We start from the raw sequence: 24,749 nt of genomic DNA, 5'->3' as shown, positions 1-24,749 counted from the left end.
ATAATGACAAAACAGAAATTAATAAAACCCAAAAGCAATAAAATGAATAACAGAGTTTAGCCTATGAAATAACAGAGGCAACAACTTGAAAATCTTGTTTTTTGAAAAGAGAAAGAGAGCAAAGAGAGAGAGAGAGAGAGAGAAAATCCAGTAAGTAAAACTAAATTGAGCGAGAAGACATATCAATATGGAACTTTAAAACTCATATAATATATGTATGTCTGCATGAATATTTGTGTCAATAAAATACATAACTTTATTGAAAAAGACAGAAATGAACAAAACTGACCCAAGAGAAAATAGATTATTAAAAAAGAAGCTGATAAAGTTTCTTCAAAGAATTTCCTCCTGAAAAGACTAGGTTTAGACTGTTTTACTAGTGAGTTCTTCTGATGCTTTAATTACCAACTAATGTTACAGAAACTGCTCTAGAAAGAGTAAAAGATAAAAGAAGATAAAAATATGGGTTAAACTTTAAAACTCTAGACAAATTTCATCTATGGACCTAAGTATATAAACACTAAATAAGATATGAATAAATAAAATTTAACAACATATAAAAATATTCCACAAAGATCAGGGAAGATGTATCCTAGGAATGTAAGGATGGTTTAATATAAGACATTCTAATATTCTAACACATCCAGTAATTGTCAGGTAACAAAAAAACATCATTAGCTTAATAAAAATCAGAAGATATTTTACACATTGCAGGTAGTCTATAAAAACCAAGATGGGATAGATAATTCCTCACCAGTATAAATAATATCAACTTTAAATTAATAAAAATTAACATACCCAATAGGAAACATAATAGGTTTCCCAATAAATCAGGAAGAACAAAGATGCTCCCTACAGTCAACACTGAAACATCCTGGCCAATGCAAGAGGACGTGAACATCAGTAAAGAGGTAAGAGGCATAACTATTAGAAAGGAGGGGACAAAGCATCAGTCTCTGCAAATGCTATCAATAATCACTCATGTGAATTGTCTAGGTAAGCAAACAAAAGAAACTATGAGAAGGCAAAAGACAGTTCCAGATTACCACATAGAGTCAGTAGCTTTTCCATAGTTTTTCTTTGAGAGAGAGAGAGAGAAAGAGCAAGCACAAGTGTGGGGAAGGACAGAGGTAGAGGGAAAGATTCTGTGCTGAGCATGGAGCCTGATGTGGGGCTTGATCTCATGACCCTGAGACCATGACTTGAGCTGAAATAGAGTCCGATGCTCAACCAACTGAGCCACCCAGGTGCCCATCTGTTGTGGTAATTTCTTATAGCACTAAAATAATATAAGGCCATACTATATTATTTTTCCTATAAGATACCAGAGTTATTTAAATGCTTATGGATGACAAAGTGCCACGTTTGCTCTTGAACACTGTTGGTGGAAAAGTCAGTCTCTTAGGAGAAAAATTTGATAATATGTATAAAAAGCCTTAAATAAGTTTATATTCTTTGACTATTGTTTCCATTTCTGGGGCACTAAACCACATGAAGAATTAAAGAGTTGAATAATGATTTATGTAGAGGATTGTTCATCTCAAGTTTTCAGATTGCAGTGTTTCACTAATAAACACTGGAAATAATCCAAATGTCCCCAAAATAAAAGAACAATGAAACAGACTATAGTAACTCATAATATATTGTACAGTTATTAAAATTATCATGCCAATTAACTTCAATGCCTTTTTTCACAACATGTGGCAAAATAATCAGCATGTTAAAAATTATACATGGAGTGAACTAAATGTATGTGTGTGTGCAAGATTATGATTAAAAATAATGGGAAGAAAAGTTTAAAACTGTTAGAATGTTTATCCAGAAATGGTAAAATATAGAAGTTTTAATGTTCTTATTTTCCACATTCTTCCATATTGTATATAATGGGTAGAGGTACATCATAATCATAAAAATCAGGTTAATAGAAACGAGTTAAAAGATTCGTGAAGGGGTGGGGGGATGGAAGAAACAGGTGGTGGGGGTAGGAAGCGCACTTGTCATGATGAGCACCAGGTGTTGTATGGAAGTGTTGAATCACCATATTGTACACCTGTGACTAATATTACACTGTGTTAACTAACTGAAGTTTAAATTAAAACTTTAAAGAAAAAGATTTCTGAAAGGTATTTGTTTTGATAATATTCACAGTGAAAACTCAAAGGCTAAGGCATTCAGTAATGTACAATGTTGGCAGTGTACCTCTGTGATGGAATATGATGTGAATGCTGAACATTTATTTTTACTTTACAAATGTGCTTATAAAGAGTCTTTAAGTGATATGCAGAAATGATTTTGACATAGTGGTGATTTTTAATTAATTTATTTTAAAAATATTTTCTTGGGATCCCTGGGTGGCACAGCGGTTTAGCGCCTGCCTTTGGCCCAGGGCGCGATCCTGGAGACCCGGGATCGAATCCCACGTCGGGCTCCCGGTGCATGGAGCCTGCTTCTCCCTCTGCCTGTGTCTCTGCCTCTCTCTCTCTCTCTCTGTGTGACTATCATAAAAAAAAAAAAAATTCTTTATTTGAGAGAGAGCGAGCACATGAGGTGGGAGGGAAGGGCAGAGAGAGAAGGGGAAGCAGACACCCCGCTGAGCAGGGAGCCTGATGTGGGGCTTAATCCCAGGACCCTGGGATCAGGACCTGAGCTGAAGGCTCAACAGCTGAATCAACTGAGCCACCCTGGAACCCCAGTAGTGATTTTTTTTAAAGCAAAACACAAAGCTAGGCATAGTATTGATCGCTATTGCATAACAGATATATAGAAACATAGAAAGAAATAGACCAAAATACTCAAAGGACCTGCTTCCTCTCATGTGCCAGAATTTCAAGTGGTTTTACTTCCTTCTTTATGTTTTTCAAGTGTTCTGAGCTGAGTGCAAAATATTTCTACAGAAGATCAAAATGGATGTAAGTCGTCTGTGGAGTGTGTCCCCATGAGAACAGTGGTGGACTTGGGGCCCCCCCTGGGTCTGGCCTGGCCTGCTAGCTCACCGGGAACGGATGCCCACCCTTGGCCTCCCCACTCAGGCAAACGACCCACACATGGACAGGCCCACGCTGTTCCCCGGTCTTCTCGCACCTCTGCCTACAACGTTCACCCAAATTCCTTTCTTCTTTTTCACTGCAGGAGAAATAGCTAATTAATATGTTTTTAAAATATCCTTTAGAAGCATAAAATGTCACATATTTGTTCAACTCCCACATGTTTTACGATGTGTCTTTGATTAAATTTGCGGCACAAGTGTTAATTCCTACATTTACTTCTCTGCCTTGCCTTCTGGCGGTCTGTTCTGAAAGTCTTCCCACTGCTTCCTCCAGCCTCTGCATTTCAAAGCAATTGCATGCACGGAAAGTCAGTTATGCTCTCTTTGCTTTTTTTTTTTTTTCTCTCCACAAGCTCAGTTGTCTTTGTCTTTGAAGGTAAATGAGAAGTACAATGAAAATAGAGAAAATGAAATTCTGACACTCAGAGAAATAACTGTGGGTCTCACGAAGCCAAAATATCACAAATGCCCACAAAGACGAATAAAAAGTTTCCATTTGACCTTCCTCCCCGTGCCAGAAGCCCAATATCCATCTTCCTGGAGCATGGATTTGAAAAGAAGACATTTGCTGTGTTATATATCCTCTAGCCAGGTCCAAGACTCTGGAAAGTCCAACCTGATGGGAAAAGACAGCCTCTAGGGAGCATGGCGCACCTCAGCTGGCTCAGGCCAGAGGCCGGTGCCGTGCCTTTGGTCAGCACCAGGCTTAGTGTTGCAGGGAGTACCTCTGCCTGGGAATCCACATCCTTGTGTTCTCAAATCAGCTCTGCCTTCAAGTTGTTCTGTGACTTGGGCACTTCATTTCAATGACCTGGTCATCCCATCTCCTGTAAAGCTGCTTCTCCTCTAGGGCTTCCTAGCTCAGCATCTGGTACTCCCTTCTCCCTGGGAATGTGCCAGACACCAGGAGTTATCCTGACTTCTCCTCCCCTGGACATTGTACCCCACCACTCACCAAGAGGACCTCGTCCACTTGCCCCCGTGCCCATGGCCACTACTCTAATCCAAGCTGTCTCCTCACTGGACCAGTGCAGTCTCTTGGGTTTGACTGGGATCCAACATTTTCTCCACATGGCAGCCCGAGCCTTTTTTTTTTTTTTTTTTTTATTCATGATAGTCACAGAGAGAGAGAGAGAGAGGCAGAGACACAGGCAGAGGGAGAAGCAGGCTCCATGCACCGGGAGCCCGACGTGGGATTCGATCCCGGGTCTCCAGGATCGCGCCCTGGGCCAAAGGCAGGCGCCAAACCGCTGCGCCACCCAGGGATCCCTTTTTTTTTTTTTTTTTTTAAAGTAGGATCCACGTCCAGTGTGGAGCCCAATGTGGGGCTTGAACTCATGACCATGAGATTAAGACCCGAGCTGAGGGCAGCCCCTGTGGCACAGCGGTGTAGCGCTGCCTGCAGCCCGGGGTGTGATCCTGGAGACCCAGGATCGAGTCCCACGTCAGGCTCCCTGCATGGAGCCTGCTTCTCCCTCTGCCTGTGTCTCTGCCTCTCTCTCTCTCTGAATAAATAAATAAATAAATCTTTAAAAAAAAAAAAAAAAAAAGACCTGAGCTGAGATCAAGGGGTGGACACTTAACTGATGGAGCCACCAGGCATCTTTTTCTCAAATGCACATCTTATCTTATTGTTGCCTTACTTCCACCCATGGAAGATTGCTCAGGGCTCTTGAATAAAGATAAGCCTCCACAGGTATTCATGCTCCCCATCAAAGTATATGAAAATCACCCACAGGCAGGATCCAGCCCATAAGTGGGAGGTTATTTTGTTTTGTTTTGTTTTTTAAGATCAACTGGTTTCCAATATTTAAAAATAAAAAAAAAATATGACATAAATACTTGATTCTAACATCTATTGAAAATCAGAAAAATCTATCAGCTGTAGCCCAGTATCTGCCATGCAAACAATAGGAGCTGCTCCCACTGGACAGGGCATGTCCCCCTGGCCGCCACAGGCCCACCTTCATTGGACTCACAGTGTGTGGGCTTCCTGCCCCTCGGGATATGGCCTCTGCTTACCTTCCCAGTGCCTCCCTACTCTCCCTTTCAGTGCCTCCCAGTCCCCCCTGGGGTTTCTGCCTCTGGACAGGGCCTTCACTTAAACTGTCCCCTTGGCCTGGAACACTCTCCTGCCTCTGTTCCCCTCTCTATCTCCATTAGCCTGGCCTGGGTAAATCCTACTAATCCTCAAAGCATGAGTTTAAATGTCACTTCTACAGAAAAACTAACCATTCCTGGCACCTTGTCCTAGGAGAGTGCCCTACCTTTCCCCCATCATGCTGGTGATCTTTGGTTACTTGTGTTTCCTATGAACTCCCCAAGGGCAAGGACTAGTCTGATCTCTGTGAACGGCCACCAGCAATCAGCCTGACACAGAACAGCTTTCTAAATACTTGCTGAATGAGGGAATAAACTTGCAACCTCTGGATTTTGTTTACATACACATCAGAAAGACAAGATCTACCAGAGGGAAAAGATGCAGAAGCAAACAGAAATAATAGCATGGGACAGGCATCTGTGCAAGGTGTCTGTTCCGGGGACATGCTGAATAGTGTCACTGTTTGCCAAACACATTCCCCAGAGAGTCATGCTGGAGTGGAGCTTGGGGACTTGGGACTTGCAAGCATGCCTGCTACCAAGGAGGACTCTGGTTCATGGACGTGGGTGACCTGCCTAGTCACAAGGTCACCGCAGAGCAGGAGCATTCTAAATGTCAGAATAAGAATACGCCCAGTTCATGTACTTGCCCAAAGCTACAGCTACAGCATCCATCTCAGTATTGAAGAGTTTATTGAATGAGTAAAGGAGTAAGGGAATGAAGAGGCAAGACAGAGAAATGTCTGTGTCCCTCCCAAAATTCATATGTTGAAACCTAACCCCAAGCCGGAGACTCTAGGACATGTAGCCTCTGCGAGGTGATTAAGTAATAAGGGCAGAGTCTTTATCCGAAAAGACCTGAAAAAGGTTTCTCTCCCCATTTGAGGACACAGAAAGAAGGTGGCCACCCACAAGGCAGGAAGTGAGCCCTCTCCAGATCTGGCCCCCTGATCTCAGACTTCCCACCTCCAGAACCGTGAGAGGGGCAAACTGTCTTGTTTGTAAGCTGCCCAGCCTATGGCATCTGTTACAGCAGCCTGAGCTAAGACAGGAGCCCAGTGGCAGAAAGGACCTGACACTGATTTACAAGAGGAGAGCGTGATGAGGAGTTGGAACTAATCTTGAAAGGGGAAAGCTTAGCCTCTATGGAGGCAGATACTTATTTCCTTTTTTATTCTAGGAGGACAACAGTCGTATTCATTGGCTTTAAACTGCATTTTTATGTTTAGGGGACACAGGCTGTCATTGTTACATTGCCTTTATTTTTGTCACACACACATAATGTTGACTTTTAGAATCTCAAAATATTTTAAAAACAAAAAGCAAAAGAGTCTTTAATGTGGGATCTCACTTTGGTAAGGAGACTATTTCGATGTGCTTGCGTTAATTATAGAAATCATCACGCATGTGACAACCACAAATGTAAAGTGTGAATTGTTTTTGTTTTTGCAAGAGAAAAACAAAACTATGGCCATAAACCCAAGAGGGTTGATAATGAAAGAGCAGAAGCAGATGCTTCTGAAGTGACCCGGGTCAGGTGAAGTATAAAAAGTCATAGAAAATAAAAAGTGTTAGCAAACATTCGAAATTATTTTTAAATGATAAATGTCATTCAGCTCCCACTAATCTTGCCATGCTTGACTCCTCAGCTTATAAAACCTTCCCTGGATGAGGCAGGAGCTGGCTCTAGGGTCGCTAGGCTCAGGCACTAAAGGGCCCTGTCCTCTCCCTACCTAAGCTCTTTCTGTCTTACTGTGATTTATAAAGAGAAGCATATATTTGGTCTTCTCCCATTTCTGGTACCCAGCTCCTAAAACCCTTGGAATTTCCTAAGTGATCAGAGTAATAAAAGTGTCTTGATATTCGCCACACCTGAGTTTAGGTTAATGAAGTGTCTTCTGGAAAGCACCTAAAAAGGGAGCTAGGTGGGGATCCCTGGGTGGCGCAGCGGTTTAGAGCCTGCCTTTGGCCCAGGGCATGATCCTGGAGTCCTGGGATCGAGTCCCGCATCAGGCTCCCTGCATGGAGCCTGCTTCTCCCTCTGCCTGTGTCTCTGCCTCTCTCTCTGTGTCTCTCATGAATAAATAAATAAAATCTTAAAAAAAAAAAAAAAAAGGGAGCTAGGTGCCAGTGGAGCCAAGTGACCCAAAACCTCCAGGGAGGGGGCTGCAGACTGAGTTCTGACACCAAGGGCCAATGGTCTAAACAATAAACAACCCTGCCTGCCTTGTAACCCTGCCTTTGTAACCCCCAAAGGATGGGGTTCGGAGAGCTTCCAGATTGGTGCACCCATGGAGATTCTGGGAGAGTGCCGCCCTGGAGAAGGCAGGGAAGCTACGCCCCCTCCACATCTCTTACCCCGTGTGTCTCTCTCACCTGGCACTTCTGAGTTCTATCTTTTTATAATAAACCAGCATTCTCGTCAGTCGACTGGCCCCCTGTGTCCTATGAGCTGTTCTAACCAGATAACTGGACCCAAGGAGGAGGTGGTAGGAACCACTGATTTATAGCCAGTCAGTCAGCAGCGCAGGTGACAACCTGGACTTGCAATTGGCATCTGAAGTGGGGACAGTGTTGTGGGACTGAGCCCTTACCCCGTGGGGTCTGACACTGTGTCCAGGTAGATGATGTGAGAATTGAGCTGAATTAGAGGACACCCAGCCGGTATCAGAGCATTGCCTGATGTGGGGAAAGAAGCCGCACATCAGAATCAGTGTCACAATCCTGCTCACACTCCCCGAGAACACAGCGTGCCCTGTTCTTAGCTGTGTAAGACATGCCCCCTACGTGGGTCTGCAAGCAGACAGACGCAGACAGACCCGGGTCCTGGTTTCAGCTCCATGTTTTTATGAGTCAATTCTATACCTCACCTCCCTCGGCTCCCACTTCCACAGCTGCGGAGGGGAGCTGCTCACAGAGTAGCTGTGAGGATTTGGATGGCATAGAAAATAAGCACTGTGCACTGTCATGTCTGCTCCTACCGCCAGCCTCCCCCACAGGGGTGCTGCTCACAGGGTTTGCCAGGTGTACTCTGTTCAAGCACCAGGCCGTGGTGGGCAGTGGGCATCCCCCCATCACCAGTGGTCCATCTCCTCCCTCCCTCTGGATCCTCCAGTGTACGTGGGAAGGCCATGCTGTTCTTCCCTCATCCTGGTGGCAGCAAGTCTGTGGACTCCATCCCCGTCCCCTCTCCCCAGGGCCACCACCTCTGTCCCTCTCTCCAGTCTCTGCTGGGTCCTCCCCTCCCTTCCTACCCTTCCCACTGCAGTCCACACCATCCCCACCCCCAGAGCCACCTCCTAACTTGGACCTGGCCACGTCACTCCCCTTCTCAAGGGCCACTGGGCTCCCTAGTCCCCCGGGATGAAGCCTACTGGGGCTCAGCAAACAGGCACCTCGCCTCTCACACTCCCCACACAGGTTCTCCCCTCAGCCCTCAAGGTACTTGAATCCTGGCAGGGCCAGTCCTCATCTCAGGCCTTCTCTTCCATTATCCCTTTCTCTGCAATATCTTCTCTCCAAACCCCATTGTCACCTGCCTAACTCTTGCTCACCTGCAGAGCTCCATTTAGAGGCCACCTCTTTTGGGAAGTCTTCTTTGATCCCGCCCTCCCCACCCCAACCTGGGTGAGGCTTTCTTCCTTGTCAAGGCTACACAGCAAATCAACTGTTGAACCAGGATTCAAAAGTCAGGCCCTCCTGCTTCCAAAACAAGAAGATCACGCAATCACATATTTACTTAGGAAAAAAACACTGAGGCAAAGGAACAGAACATCTTGGAAAGATGCCTGAGCTGTAGTAAATGAAAACACCAAGCTGCAGAACAATGTTCATGGCATGATTCCGTTAAAAACAAAAAACAAAACTATAGATGTCTATATAGGTTTGTATATGCAAAGAAGAAAGCCTCGATCAATACAAATTGGGCTGTTGACAACAGCTATTGGGGAGGTGGATCTGAACATTCCATAAGGTTTGAATTCGTTACGTATTCTTTATGTTCTAAAAAATAACCCCCCAAAATCAAACACAATTGAAGGAACTCAACAACTTTCCTCCAATAATAAGTGAAGGACCTGAGTGCTCAGGAATTCTGAGACACAGGGATGAGTATTTGGAGGCAGGACTCACCTCCAAATACCCTTGGTCCTGGAAGGGACCCGGGGAGCCGAGAGGATGGTGCACAATGAGAAGGGTCACAGTGGGTCAGTGAGCCACGCTTACCTTCCCCAGCAGCTCAGGCAGGCCCAGCAGCTGCCCGGTGAACACACCGATGCAGATGAAGATGGCAGTCACCTGCCCCAGAGCGCCACGGATCTCCTTGGGTGAGATCTCATTCAGGTACATGGGGAGCACGCTGAGCGAGATGCCTGTGAAGGAAACACGGCGGCTGAGAGGGCTGCCTTCTCTGAGGGAGGAGCACTCTGGTCAAGGAGAAGGCCATCGTCCTCAAGGAAGACTGGTCAGAGCCCCTCCTGCCGTGCTCTGACAAGAACAACAGTGTAGCCACAACACCGCTCGCAGCATTCTGCACAGACTGCTGATGCTTTCACATGCCTGTATCATTTCATCCATAAGGTGGGGCTTGGAGGTAAATTTCAGAGAAGCAGAAATAGATGATGATGGTGATGGTGGAGGTGAAGGTGGTGGTGGTGTTGGTGATGGAGGAGATGGTGATGATGGTGGTGGTTGGTGGTAATGATGATGGTTATGGTGGTACTGGTAATGGCGGTGATGATGATGATGGTGATGGTAGAGATGGTGATGGTGGTGGTGGTGGTGGTGGTGGTAATGGTGGTGAGGGTGGTAGAGGTGGTATTGGTATTGGTGGTGATGATGATGATGGTGATAATGATGGTGAAGGTGATGGTAGTAGAGGTGGTGGTAGTGGTGATGGTAGTGATGATGGTGATGGTGGTGAAGGTGGTGGTGGTAGTGATGGTGAGAGTGCAGTGCCAGTCCCAGGACAGGCGTTAATTGACATGTACTGAATGAGTCCCCATGACACTGTCACCATACTATTATTTATTTAATCCAGGCTGCAGAAAGGCCCAGTGGTGGGGCACCAGTGATTGGGACTTGCACACCCCAGCAGGCTGGTCCTTGGTTACAACTGTAGTCCATGGAAACAGGCCGCAGTGGCCAGCTGGATGGGGGCAGAGACTCCGAGAAGCGAGCAGAGGGCAGTGTGCCTCTGGCTCTTACCTAAAACATCAACAACAGTTCCAATGTACTGAGCCTGCCATAGCTTCCAGAATGCCTTCTCCCTCTTCAGGCTGCATGGCCTGATGGTACCCGAGGAGCAGTCAGGGGCACAACCCTTCACATGGGGCTAGCTTAGCTTTCCAATTCCTCCTAGAGTTCAATTTGAGCAGCAGCTTTCAGCTGTTGAAAGCAGAAAGGACCTCAGAAAATATTCTCTAGGGAAATCAGAGATGCTGAAGGAAATACTTTAGGGACAACTGGATATGTGCATTTTCCTACTGGGGTGCAGAAAAAATTGAGTCCAGTCCAAAGCATTTGACTAAATATAAGTCTTAACTTTTGAAAATTAAAATATGACACACATCCTTAAATTGCACAATGGAGTCTGGTGAATCATCACAAATGCACACAAATGCCTCTCATCTGTGCAAACCCCACCCAGGGCAAGAATCAACCTACACTGCCAGCACGGCAGAAGCCCCCCATCCTGTGCTTACTAGGAATCATCATCCTCCCTCTTCTCCCCAAAGGTCACTGCCAGCCCGCCTGCTATCACCAAAGCTCTGTGTATGGAATCATAGGTGATGCATTTCTTTTGTCTCTCATCTCTTTTATGTTTCTCATGGATGTGAAATGCATCCATGTTGTAGCATGTAACTAATTTATTTTTATCATTGTGTAGTATTCCAATGTATGAGTGTATCACACTTCATCCTCCTTCCTATTGATGGACACTTCAGTGCTTTCTAGTTTGGGATTAACACTAATAGTGCCCCATAAACATTCTTACACAAGTCTTCTGGCACACATGTATGCAAGTTTATATATATATACATACATATATATATATACATGTATATATATAGCAATCATATGATACATTTGTTGGGTTTTAGAAAGCCAATTTCCCTGAATTATCATACCAATCTACACCTTTATGAGAGATGCATGAAATACACTTCGCTCCACATTTTTGCCAATATTTGACATTATTGTGGTCTTTTTAATTTTTACCAGTTGTAGTTTTAATCTGCATTTCCTTAACTACTAGTGGTATATTTTATCTTTTTACTTTATTTTATTTTAATCCCACTTAGTAACATACAGTGTTATATTAGTTTCTTGTGTACGATATAATGATTCAACAATTTCATACGTCACCTGGTGCTTATCACAACAAATGCTCTCCTTAATCCCCAACACCTATTTCACCTATGCCCCACCCCTCTCCTCTCTGGTAACCACAATCAGTGCATCCTCTATAGTTAAGAGTCTGTTTCTTAGTTTGTCTCTCTCTTTTTTCCTTTTTTGTTTCTCAAATCGCACATATGAGTGAAATCATATGGTACTTGTCTTTCTCTGACTTATTCTGCTTAACATTATACTCATTAGCTATATCCATGTTGTTGCTAATGGCAAAATTTCATTCTTTTTGATGATTGAATAATATTCCATATATATATTCATTTACTGAGGGACACTTGGGCTGCTTCTATAATTTGGCTATTGTAGATAATGCTGCCATAAACATAGGGGTGTATGTATCCCTTTGAATTAGTGTTTTGTATTTTGTATTTTGGGGTACTCAGTAGTGCTATTACTGGATCATAGAGGAGTTCTATTTTTAACTTTTTGAGGAATACTAATGTGATTTTATATATCTTTTGGCCATTTTTGTGAAGATACCTGTTCCATCTCTCAGCTATTTTTGTAAGAGGTTTTTTTGTCCTTTTACTTTGGTTTGTAAGAGTTCTTAATGTATTCTGTATGGAGCCCTTTGTCAATTTCATTCACTGAAAATATTTTCCTGCTCTCTCTGGTTCGTCCTTTCATTAATGGTGATTTTTTTTTTTTTGTATAAAGTCTTTAATTTTATGTAGTCCAATTTATGAATTCTTTTACTTTAGTGCTTTTCTGTCCTGTTTAAGAAATCTTCTCCTATCCTAATATGGTGGAAATATATTGTATGTTATCTTTTGGAATATTTACCGTTTTATCTCTCATCTTAGAGCCACAATCCATCCACCTGGGATTGATTGTGTGTATGACGTAAAGCAGTATTCTAGTTTCATTTTTAATGGAATTAAAATGTCAGAGTGTCAATAAAGATGCAGCATTTGCCATCCTGGACGGTGCAGTCTGTACTTTATCCCTAACACAATTCTCCAAAGAGGAGCAGCAGCAGAAAATACACATATGAACACTGAACCATAAGCCTCTGCTTTACATAAACAGCTAAGCTGGAGAAATAATTACTTAAGCTATCACTGTAGAAATTTCATGACTGTATACATAAGTAAAGGAGGGGTTCTTTTATGGTTGCCAAGATGATTACTTCCCTTCCTTGTTACCCCAGGATTCCATGTTTCTGGAAAGATGTGACACATAGAAACGTTCTGTTTTAAACAAATCTCACATAAAATTTTCCAAGCACAAAAACACAGGTGCATACCAACATCTGCCTCATCTTGGAGTCTCCAGGCCCCATAAGGCTCCTGAGGCCTGTTCCCATTAAGCACAATCACAGCCGAGGACCAGCCTGCCAGGGTCTGCAGTTCCTAACCACTGGGGGCCCCAAGTGACCTGACATCATCTGCTGAAAAGATACTCCTTCCCTTCAGCTCTCCAGCTACCCCCTTGCCATAAGTAAGTGTCCATATATGTATGGGCCAACTTCAGAAGTCTTGTTCCTATCCCATTGATCTATTTTTCTATCTTTGCCCCGATCTGCACTGTCTGAACCACTGTAACTCTCTAAGTGTTGATATCCAGATTAAGTGTCCCCATTTTTCTTCTTCTGGAAGATTATCTCATGAATTCTCAGCAGTCTGCATTTCCATATAAATTTTAGAAGCAGCCTGCAATTTCTATTTTACAAAACCTGCTTGGATTTCCATGACACCTATAGATCAATACAGAAGGAACCTCTTTATCATGTGCAGTCTTCCAATTTATGAACACAAAATACCTCCCATTTATGTGTCTAATTTCTCTATATAATATTTTATAGATTTTGTATAGATAATAAGGAAATGAGACATTGTACATTTCCCATTAGACTTATTCTTAGGCATTTAATGATTTTTATAACATTTTAAATGGTATGGTTTATAAATTTCATTTTCTACATAAGAAAACAATTTTCTACATAAGAATGCAACTTTTTGCGTATTGACCTTATACAGGAAGATGACACTGCATTTACAAATTGCACCGCAAGTATACAGGTACGGCGACCTTTTATTCAGAGACTCTGGTAGCCAAATCCACTCACTTATTTTGAAGTTTATTTATAGGTTCTCTTAGATGTTTTAAACATCCATGACATCTGTGACAGATGACAGTTTTAGTTCATCTTTTCCAATCTTTATATCTTATATTTAAAAATTTTTTGTTTGCCTCATTGCATTAGCTAGGACCTCCAGTAATATGTTAACTCAGAGTGGTGACAGCATGTATCTTGTCTTGCTCCCAAGCTCAGAGAAAAACCTATAAACACATTAGTGCTGAATATGTTGACTGCTGTAGGTTTTGGAAGGTAGCCTTCATTAGTTTAAGAAAATTTCCTTCTGGGGATCCCTGGGTGGCTCAGCAGTTTAGCGCCTGCTTTTGGCCCAGGGCGTGATCCTGGAGTCCCAGGATCAAGTCCCACGTCGGGCTCCCTGCATGAAGCCTGCTTCTCCCTCTGCCTGTGACTCTGCCCCCGCCCCCACCTCTCTCTCTCTCATGAATAAACAAATAAAATCTTAAAAAAAAAATAATTGGGTAAAAAAAAAATTTCCTTCTATTCCAAGTTGGCTAGACGTGTTTTTACTTTTCTTTCCCCATAAATAGATATTGAACATTATCAAATGGCTTTTCTGCATATATCAAAATAATCATATGAGTTTGTCTAAAATGGATTCTGTAAACATGGTGAATTACCTTGATTCATTCTCAAATGTTAATCCAATTTTCTATCACTGGAATAACTCAGCCAGATCTCGACATATTATTTTTTTAAGTTTTATTGTTGAAATATTGTTATGTTTATTGTTGAAACTGTTTGCTAATTCTTTATTTAGGATTTTTATATCTATGTTCCTTAATGATATTGGCCTGTATTTTTTTCCTATAAAGTTCTTAATAGGATATGGTATCAAGGATATGCTCATCTTATAAAATGAGTTGGGAAATATTTATACAGAGTTGGCATTGTTCTCTCTTAAATATTTATACAGAGTTGGCATTGTTCTCTCTTAAATTGTTCTCTCTTAAGTCTCTCTTAAGACTTGAACCTCTTTTGTTGGAAGGTTTTTAATTGTGTGTTCAACTTATTTAATAGAATGGGACTATTCAGATATTCCTTTTTTTTTTTTTTTACATAACTATTGGTTACGTTTTTTCCTTCTAGGCAACTGTACATTTCATTTATGTTTTCAAATATATCACATCACGATATATTCTTATCTTTCTAATGTTTCAGGATCTATTTAATTCCTAATATTAGCTATTAATTCCTTCTCTCCTTGTAAACAGTTTCACAAACAGTTTATCAATTTTATTCATCTCTTAAATAACTTAACTTTGGCCTTGCTGATACTCTCAAATGAAAATCTCCTTTCTAATTTCTTGAGATGGAAACTTAGGTCATTGATTTTTAGCCTTTACTGTTTTATATATTTGCATTTGAGCTTATAAATTTTACCCAGAACATGGCTTTAGCTAGCTGTATTCCACAAGCCTGGATATGTCTTAAGTAGTATTTTCACTATCATTTAATCCAAACTATTTTAAAATTTCTATCATGACTTCTTTTTGTCCCTCTGATTACTCAGAAGTACACAATCTTTAGTGTACATGCCACTTACATCTTAATATCCAAATATATGAGAATTTTCCTTTTTTTTGTAATTAGCTTCTGACTTAATTCTATTGTGGTCATGGAACAGAGCCTAATTTTAATCCTTTGAACTGTGTTGAGACTTGCTTTATGGCTCATCATATGATCAGTTTTTATAAATGGCCCATGAATGCTGAAAAGGAATGCGTGTTTTACACCCGGAGGTTTATGTTCCACATATATTAATTAGCTCATATTTGTTCACTGTGTCGCTCAAACCTTCTACTACTGATGTTTTTGTCCACTTGTTCTATCAGTTACTGAAACGGTATTTCTCATTTTAGTTTGGCTAATTTTTAATTCATACTCATTTTCAGTTTACACATTTTGATACTTTATATGATGTGCATGTCAACTTTAGAACTGAAAGTTTCATCATCATGAAATCTCTCTCATGCCTCCAGGCCTCCTTCTTGCCTTAAGATCTACTTAGTCTAGGGGCACCTGGGTGGCTCAGTGGTTGAGCATCTGCCTTTAGCTCAGGACGCAATCCCAGGGTCCTGGGATCGAGTCCTATATCAGGCTCGCCACAGGGAGCCTGCTTCCCCCTCTGCCTGTGTCTCTGCCTCGCTCTCTGTGTCTTTCATGAATAAAAAAAAATCTACTTAGTCTGTAATCAGTGTTGCAGTACTGGATTTATGAGCATAGGGTTTTCCTATGATTTTATTTTTAATCTTCCTATATCTTTATATCTAAGCTATATCCAAGGCAACCATTTTTACCTTTTAATTGGAGTATTAAGTCTATTTATGGATATGCTTGTGTTTAAATATAACATCCTACCATTTGCTATTCTATGTGGCACTCTTCTATATTCTGTTTTTTTAAGTCTTTATTTAAATTCAATTTAAGTTGGAATATATTGTTTTCTCTCTTCTCTTGCCTTCTTCTGGATAAAGTATTTTTAAGTCATTTGATTTTTCTATGTTATTTTCTCTTCTTTTAATAATTGCTCCAGAAATCATTTCATGAATCCGTGTTTTAGTGAAATCTAATATAAATTAGTACTTTTAGTATTTCCTGGACAACGCAAAGAATTTAATATACACCAACTTCTCTTATTGCCTTCCTGATTCACATGCTATTTTAATTGCATATTTTAATTTTTTTCTTTTCACACACACATAATATACATAGACACAGATACTCAGACACACATACACACATGGATAGACATACATATACACACAGACTCAGACACACACACACAGAGACACACCCCTATATAGTATCTGAACATTGTCAGGTAGCTTTGTTGCTATCTGTACTGTACTTGTGAGGAAATGGAAGCTCAGAGGGGTAAAGAAATCTGTCTAAGGTCACCCAGCTGGTAAGAAGCAGGGCTGAGGCCAGAATCCACCCTTCTGAACACCTCACATGCTCTTTGTCAGGTTAAAATTGGACTCAAATCAGTAATGATAAATATTATTAGTGTTTTTGCTAGTTTCCTACTGTAACTGTAACAAACTGCCACAAACTTAGTGATGTAAAACAACATAAACTCATTATCACACAGTTCTGGGGGTCCAAAGTCTAAAATGGGACTTTGGCTAAAATCAAGGTGATAGCAGGCCTGTGATCCTTCTGGAGGCTCTAGGGGAAAGTCTGCTTCCTCACCATTCCCAGCTTCCAGAGACACCTACACCCCCTGGCTCATGGTCCCTCCCTGCCTCTGTATCACTACAGCCTCCGCTCTTACCCTCATGTCTCCTTTCTCTGGCTCTGACTCCTCCTTCCTCTTTCACCTATCAGGGCCCCTGTGATTTTATGGGACTCACCTGGATAATCCAGGGTAAACTCGCCACCTAAGGTCCTTAACTTAATCATATCTACAAAGTCCCTTTGCCATGTAAGCTAGTTCCAGGGGTGAGGATGTGAACATCTTTGAGGCATTAGACAGGATTATGATAGATAATAAATAATATGCTTATAAGAGCAGCCCACACCCTTGCTGGGAGCCCGTGCTGGGACATAACTGGCGGGGAGGTCCTCGGGTAAGGTACACATGAGCTGACCCCACCAGAGAGAGGGCTGGTGTTTCTGCCCTATACTCTTACTTCACAATCACCTATTCTGTGATGTTTAATGAGTGAGCAATACAGCTGTGTGTGGCATGTGAGGTGCAGAAGCTTTAAGAGAATATTCAAGATAGTAGCTCCAAGGTGAGTACAAAAAGGAGCCAAGACAGATTTTTAGAGCTGGTAGCGACCTCAGCTACTAGAGTCCAATCCTCCTTGCTTTCTAGATGACATTACCAGCCCAGAGAGGTGAAATGGTGGTCCCACAGTCACCTGTCAAGTCACTGGTAGAACCAGAACTTAAAGTCACATCCTTGACCCTGATTTCATGTTCTTTCCATGTCAGATGCTTCTCTAAATGCTCCTGCTCAAATCTGTCCACCGAGACCAGCTAATTCGGTAGATGAGCTTGTCCACGGGAGAGCTCCTAGTGCAGTGGACATGGACTTGCACCTGGGGAGTGTGTGGTCCTGGGAGGGCTTGGCAGGAACCTGTCCAATGCAACCTTCCACAAACACAAAACCCCTCTGTACTCTTCTACTTTGACTTTATAATCTGCATGGATTTTTTTTTTTTTTTTGTCTCTCACACCATGCTGCATCAAGTTGTTTCAATGTAAAAGTGTGTTTATCTGTTTTCCAAGCTTTTTAGAGGAAGGACATTTGGGGAAGGTGTCCTGGGTTTCTACTATGGTCCCAAATACTGCCCACAAACCTAGCTTGAGCAGCATAGCCTTCCAAAAATCCTCCAGACTTATTACTTGGCTTTCAATTATTTATTACAAGCAGGACAGCCAGTTCATCTCCGGGCCAGCAATTTTCCCTTCTTTCTGACCAATGGCCTTACTTTAAATGCCTGCAACTCCCTGTCTCTGCTTTGAGAGGGTTTGATGAGAATTAGTGACACAAAGCCTGCATGTCTTGGTCTACATCCAATAGGCTAGGCTCCAGAAGTCAGAGGAGTCAGGTTTTTTTTCTCCCCTCCTTGTTTTTACCCTTTTTTTTTTCCTGTTTTTTTTTTTTGAAAAACTTATCAGAAAAGGGTCCTAACAGACATCTGACTTGAATATGGGGCTTTATAAAAATGGCACCTCTCTTCAATTCCAGCTTATTTTTAACAAAGGAAACTCAGAGAGAGACGTTCTGTGCGGTAAGTGTCGCCTTCCCCCAGAATAGGTGGAGAGACAAAACAACTGGAAAGAGGCTAATGGATAAAATCTAAACCTGCCCAAAAGGGAGGCCCTCAGGAGCCTCTGGTGGGCATCTCCCCCAGCCTTTGTTTTAAGCAGACAGGGCCTCTGAAACCAGACATTTCTGTCCACACCCAGGATCTGTACTTTATCAGCTGAGAATAAAAATAATAGCACCAATTATGGCAATGATCCCATCACCATTCCTGGCATTGGGGGAAGGCACTGTAGGCCTGGAAAGTACGAAGTGCTTGCCACATGCTCCCATCAGTTAATTGTTGCATACCCCACCAGAGAGGCCTTCTGATTAAGCCCCTTTGCCAAGTCAGGGAAAGAGGCTAAGACAGCAAGACAGAATGCTGCTGTGTGGCCCCACGGGTTCACACCTCTGGAGTCTGCATCCCTGGGGCTTAGGTTCCTCTGACATCAATGATGCCCCTGGTCATGGATGGAACTTGGCTTGGCCAGTGGGACACTGACAAATGTGCCATGAGCAGTGACTCAGCAAGTGCTTGCCTGTGGAGTCTTGCTCCCATTAGCACTCTGCAGCACTCTGAGAATCCCCCTACCACAGGCTGAGAGATCACGGGGAGCAGAGATGAGCTGGCCCTGCTGGGATCCTCTGAGACCAACCCAGTGGCCAACAACCAATCAAGTGAGTGAGATCATCTGCAGTACCCCCACTGCTAACTGCTCTGCAGCCCACCACGGCAGAGAGCAGTGGAGCTGGCCCACGTTAGAACTACCCCACCAGGGACAGCTCAGTGGCTCAGTGGTTGGGTGTCTGCCTTTGGCTTGGGGAGTAACCCCAGAGTTCTGGGATGGAGTTCTGTATTGGGCTCCTTGCATGGGGCCTGCTTCTCCTGTCTCTGCCTCTCTCTGCCTCTCTCTGCCTCTCTCTGTGTTTCTCATGAATAAGTAAATAAAATCCTTAAAAAAAAAAAAAAAAAAAAAAAGAACTGTCCCAGCAGCTCACAGAACTATAAGCTCAACACAAAGGTTATTGCTTTAAGCCATTACGTTTCAGGTGCTTTTTTTTTTTTAATGTAGCAAAATATAACTGATACAAAGTAATGAAATTAAGCCAGGTGAGTGGGAAAACCCAGTTAGTGTAGAATGTACAGCCCTCAGCCTTAACCACTTTACTGTCCCATGTTTCTAAGCCTCAGTGTCCTTGATGCAAAATGACAAAATAACAGTCCTTCAGCATTAGCAGGAGATCAGAGCAGAGGAAACCACCAACATGACTGGTTAATTATAAAACACCACATAAACTCCAAGCATTAGGGAGACAGAACATGAAAGACTCCTAACTCTGGGAAACGAAGGAGTGATGGAAGGGGAGGTGGGCGGGGGACGGGGGTGACTGGGTGACGGGCACTGAGGTGGGCACTTGACGGGATGAGCACTGGGTGTTATGCTGTATGTTGGCAAATTGAACACCAAGAAAAAATAAATTTCTTAAAAAGAAAACTCCAAGCATTATTCTTACAAATTAACATTTCTATAGCTAACTCCTTCCTACTTGAATACTGAGACAGAGGAATAATTTTACCCCAAGTCTGGTTATAACTAATCTGGAAATACTTCCTGCCATCCAAGCAGGTAAGGGACAGGAAGTCTTTTCCTCTGCCTTCCTCAGGCACTCACTCTCCTGCTCACCTCTCCCTGATGTACACTTGTTGTACAGCTCACTGCCGAAGCCTGGTGCTCACTCTCATTGTGCAGGAATCAGCAAGGAAGGGAATTAGCCTTTAATGAGCTCACAGGTTCCAACTGCATTTGGCAGATTTTATATATATATATATATATATATATATCACCATGTCAACCTTATGACAGCCCTTCAAAGTAGGTATCGTTATTTCCATTTTACAAATGGGGAAACCAAGGCCCAGAGCCATTAAGCAACTTGTCAGAAGTCAGTCACTGGCAAGCAGCAGAGCTCAGACACAAAGGTAGGGATTTCTAATCCAAAAGCTTGCATTCTTTCCACAAATGCGTACAGGTAATACCTTACAGACTTGCGGTATTTAGAAAGAAAGCAAGGTCGGTTGGTTGGTTGGCTGATTTTAGCAATGTATTTTGAGGTTCCTACTCTCTCACACCCCACAGCCAGCAACCGGCTGCACCTCGCTGCCATGGCTATCTCCCCTGGACAGTTGGCTCCCTGATTTCACTCCTGCCCTCCTCTACATTATTCTCTACAAAGAAGCAGGAGGAATCCTATTGAAACACAAAACCAACTCATGTCACATTCCTCTCAAACCTCCTCTGGCTTTCCATTGCCCTCAGCACAAATCCTACAAGGTCCTACGTGATATGACCGGCCCCTCTTTAACCTCATCTGCAAACACTCTCTCCCAGCTCACCAAGCTCCAGCCATGATTTAATGTACCAAACATGACTCCCACCTCAGGGCCAATACACTCTTCTCTTGGCCAAAATCCCAAGCCCCCTGATACTCACTTGGTTCTCACTGTTGGTTCATTCCAGTCTTTGCTCATATGTTTCCTCCACTGAGCAGTCCTCCCTGACTGGCCTATCTAAAATAGTCCACACTATCCCCCTGTCCTGCTTCATTTTTCTCCTAGGGCTTGCCCCCACCTACCTTATGTGTCTAGTTATATCTGTCCATGCACTGGAATGTAAGCTGCAGGGGTAGGGACTGGGGGATTTCATTCACCACTGTGTCCCTAGCATGGAGAAGAATGCCAGGCACAGCAGATGCTTCAAAAATGAATGCCCAGTGAATATATGAAAGAATAAATAAGCCAGAAGCCCAAACAGGAAATAAAACCATCATTAAAAACTCCCTGGGAACCACAGATGAGCTTGGAATATGAATTTTATAGTGAAGATGACAAAGCAAAAGTTATGGAACTGACTTGGGTCTTTCCCACTCAGTGTTTCTCAATTAGTATGATAGACCCCATGAGTGGTCCATCTAATGGGACTGGCCTCTTTTATGCAGACTTTTTTGCATCTTTGGTCCCTAGTAACTCCATACTAGAGGAAGCCCAGTCATGTGACAGCTCTGAACTCCACTCAAATTCAAAACACCCCTGAGTAATGTGTTGCCACCCCTGTCCAGCCATGGTGAAGGCTCACCTCCATCCACGCCCATGATGAAGCGTCCCACAATGAGCATTTCGAAGGCTCCTGCCTGGAGAGAACAGGCCATCAGCAACGCAGCAGAAATTGCAAACCCATTGTTGACCAGCAGAGTGTACTTCCTAGAAAAAAAAAATGGGTGGTTTGATGAGGAGGCCCACCATGAGGATGTCAACCAACTCGTCCCAGGAGCAGGGGTAAGGCCCTTCAGAATGATCAGCAGAGCCAGACTCAGGCACAGCGGGAAGAGCACTGGCCTAAGGGTCAGGAACAGGGGCCAGAGCCCCAGGGGCCCCCACTGGCACCTTTGGCTGTGTGACCCTGAGCAAGGCACTTCCTCCCTCTGGGTTCACCACTGGGGCTGATTAGATCACCTTCAAAGGTGCTGTCATGATCTATAAATTCCCTGATGCACTACTGTATATTATCAATTCCTTATTGCCTGCCTGCCTGCCTGCCTTCCTGCTTGCCTTTCTTCCTTCCTTCCTTCCTTCCTTCCTTCCTTCCTCCCTCCCTCCTCCTCCCTCCCTCCCTCCCTCCTTCCCTCCCTTCCTTCTCTGCGGTTCATGTAACAATGCTTCTTATAAATGATGACCTCTTCAATTTGATGAACTACAGCACTATCTGTGAGGTTGAACTAATCCCCTTGAACACAGTCAGCCAAATTCCTATGGCGATAATACTATTAGCTGCTCTGTGCCAGGATTACTATCACTATTCTGTGAACATATCCCCAAAATGTCATAGTTGAGAAGTGTGACCTGTTTGGGGGTCTGGAGACCTGGGTCCCTGTACCAGTTGTAGCTTTTATGAGCTAGGTGACTGTACTTGATTGTGTTTTCCTTTCCTTATTTACAAAACAATCGTAATAGCTCACATTTACTGAACTCTTGCTATGCGATAAACCCTGTTCTAAGCACTTTACATGAGTAGCTCATTTGCCGCTCAAAATGATCCTATGAGGTAGGTACTTTATTTATCTCTATTTTATAGATAAGCTAACCAGAATATAGACAAATTGGAAATTTATTTTGTTATACAACTAGTGAGTCAAGAAGCTGGAGAAACACATCATAGCTTCTCCACAGGATATTTTTCCCCTAATAATTCAATGAGTTCATAAATATTGAATTATTTTCTTAAAAAAAAAAAACCTAGGGACTTAAAAGGGACTTTGTTATTACCTTTAGGAATTAGAGCCCTTAAATTCCAGGCCAGGGCTCTTCACACTAGTTTTTACATATCTCAAACTTTCCATTAAACTTTTACCCCTTCCTACATCTTCTTGGGGAATCCCAAAGCTAACTACTTTCACAGCTCAGTGATGATGGTCCAAGGATTGCTCACTGCAACATCTTCTATGTTGATGAACAACTTTCAATGGTGAACAACTGTAAACAACCCAAGTGTCCTTTAGCAAAGGACTATTTAAATAAATTATGATACATCAAAAAAAATAAATTATGATACATCTATATGAAGGCACATTATGCACACAGTAAAGCACAAGTGGCTTTCTATATTCTGATATGGGAAGATCAAGATATATTGTTAGATGAAAAGAGCAAGGTACAGGACTTTATGTAGAATATGCAACAATTTGTGCAATAAAGAAGTGTGTGTGTGTGTGCACGCACATGTGTGCATGCATGCAAAGACAGACACAAACCTTGAAAGAGATACACAATAAAGTGGCATCACAGATTGCCTCTAGGAAGGAGATCTGACTGAAGAGAAATGCAATGGAAACTTTCTACTTTACATTCATTTCGTCCTTCTGAAAGTTATACCATACACATGTATTAATTATTCAAAATATAAATACAATATCACTGTCAAAAATTAATTTAAATAGATGTCAAGATGAGGGGAAAATTATGATTTAGCCAAGACTTAAAATAGAAATTCCAATCTAGGCTGACCTCCCTTATTTTGATGCAGAAGGTCACAGAGTCAGGCTTCAATAAGATGAACCTAAAGGTACTAATTAGTGAGACCTCAAAGCATAGTGTGAATATCCTGGTGCCCCACGTCTGTGCACTGTTCACAGCCCTTCCCTTCAGTCTTCTGAGGAACTGTCAGCAGTAAGAAGAGAGCAGGGTGGTGGTGGGCAGACCTGCACTCTCACAGCAAGAGCTTTCACCAGCGTATTCACTTAGCCAATATTTAGTGAGTGCTAGACAATGGCTTTACCATCGGGAGGAAGTCATCTCTCATCCTCATGGGGTTTTAAATCTAGTTAGGAACACAGAAAAATAAACTGTCACACAGAAGTCACTTAGAAGTAAAGAGGGGCACCTGGGAGGCTCAATTGGTGAAGCACCTGCCTTCAGCTCCGGTCATGATCCCAGGGTCCTCGGATGGAGTCTTGCATCAGGCTCCCTACTCAGTGGGGAGTCTGGATCTCCCTCTCCCTCTGATTCTCCCCTGCCCCCGCTGGTTTTCTCTCTCTCTCTCTCTCTCTCTCAAATAAATAAAAATTTTAAAAAGGAGTAGAGATACTGGGGCTGAGAGTATGTACGTGGGACCTGTGCCTCTCAATTGCCTGTCTATCCAGGGAATCCTTTCTCTGCTCTCCTGTCTCAAAGGGAACTACATTTCCCAGACTCCCTTGCTTCCCAGCTCTCTGGTAGGATTGGCCAATGAGAGGCCGCTCTTACTCTCCCCTGGGGAAAAGAGGCTGGGTACCTCCCTCCTGTCTCCCTGCTTCCACTGCAGCAGGTACATCTGCTCTGTGGCCCCAGCCTTCTCTGTCGTGTCAGCAACCTGCCCCCCTCCACCAAGTGGGCCTGGCTCATGGGCTCCAGGAGTGCTGCCCCTGCCTTTTGGCCTTCCATCTCAGGTATGGTAGCAGCTTGTCTGTGAAAAAGTGATTTCTCACAAGCCAAAATGTTCTCCCTGTAGCTCCTCTCTGGCCCCAGTTCTACTCCTTGAGACCTCACAGCACAAATCCGTGTGGGTGCAGGGTCCAGTGTAAGTCAAGTTTGTGAAGAGGTTGTTGAGAGAGGGGAGGCAAGAGAAGAATGTTGAGGCCAGACTCAGAAGGTTCTTGGATATTGAGCAAAACAATAGGTTTCATAACCCAGAGACAAAGAGAAATAAAGGACTTGATCAGAAATTACACCTTGACTCCTATGCCCCTGCTCCAGATAAATTGGACCTTTGACGCTAGAAAGATAATCGTGATATTGGTAG

General features: G+C 42.9%; 1 protein-coding gene across 10 annotated transcripts in view; it reads right to left on the bottom strand.

The window, feature by feature from the left end:
- The window catches only part of SLC2A9 (solute carrier family 2 member 9), a 240,038-nt gene that overhangs the window by 136,758 nt on the left and 78,531 nt on the right, over window positions 1-24,749 (bottom strand). For all 10 annotated transcript variants that reach the window (XM_041752340.1, XM_041752341.1, XM_041752338.1 and 7 more), the window contains 2 exons: window positions 21,552-21,676; window positions 9,371-9,516 (listed from right to left, as the gene is read on the bottom strand). In XM_041752340.1, the coding sequence (XP_041608274.1) occupies window positions 9,371-9,516; window positions 21,552-21,676 (271 nt within the window). The remainder of the gene's footprint in view (window positions 1-9,370; window positions 9,517-21,551; window positions 21,677-24,749) is intronic.

Source organism: Vulpes lagopus, chromosome 4 (genome assembly GCF_018345385.1).
Source record: "Vulpes lagopus strain Blue_001 chromosome 4, ASM1834538v1, whole genome shotgun sequence".
In the NCBI taxonomy this organism is placed as follows: Eukaryota; Metazoa; Chordata; class Mammalia; order Carnivora; family Canidae; genus Vulpes; species Vulpes lagopus.
The sequence above is the reverse complement of the archived record's forward strand: the minus strand, read 5'-3'. Positions and strand labels throughout refer to the sequence as shown.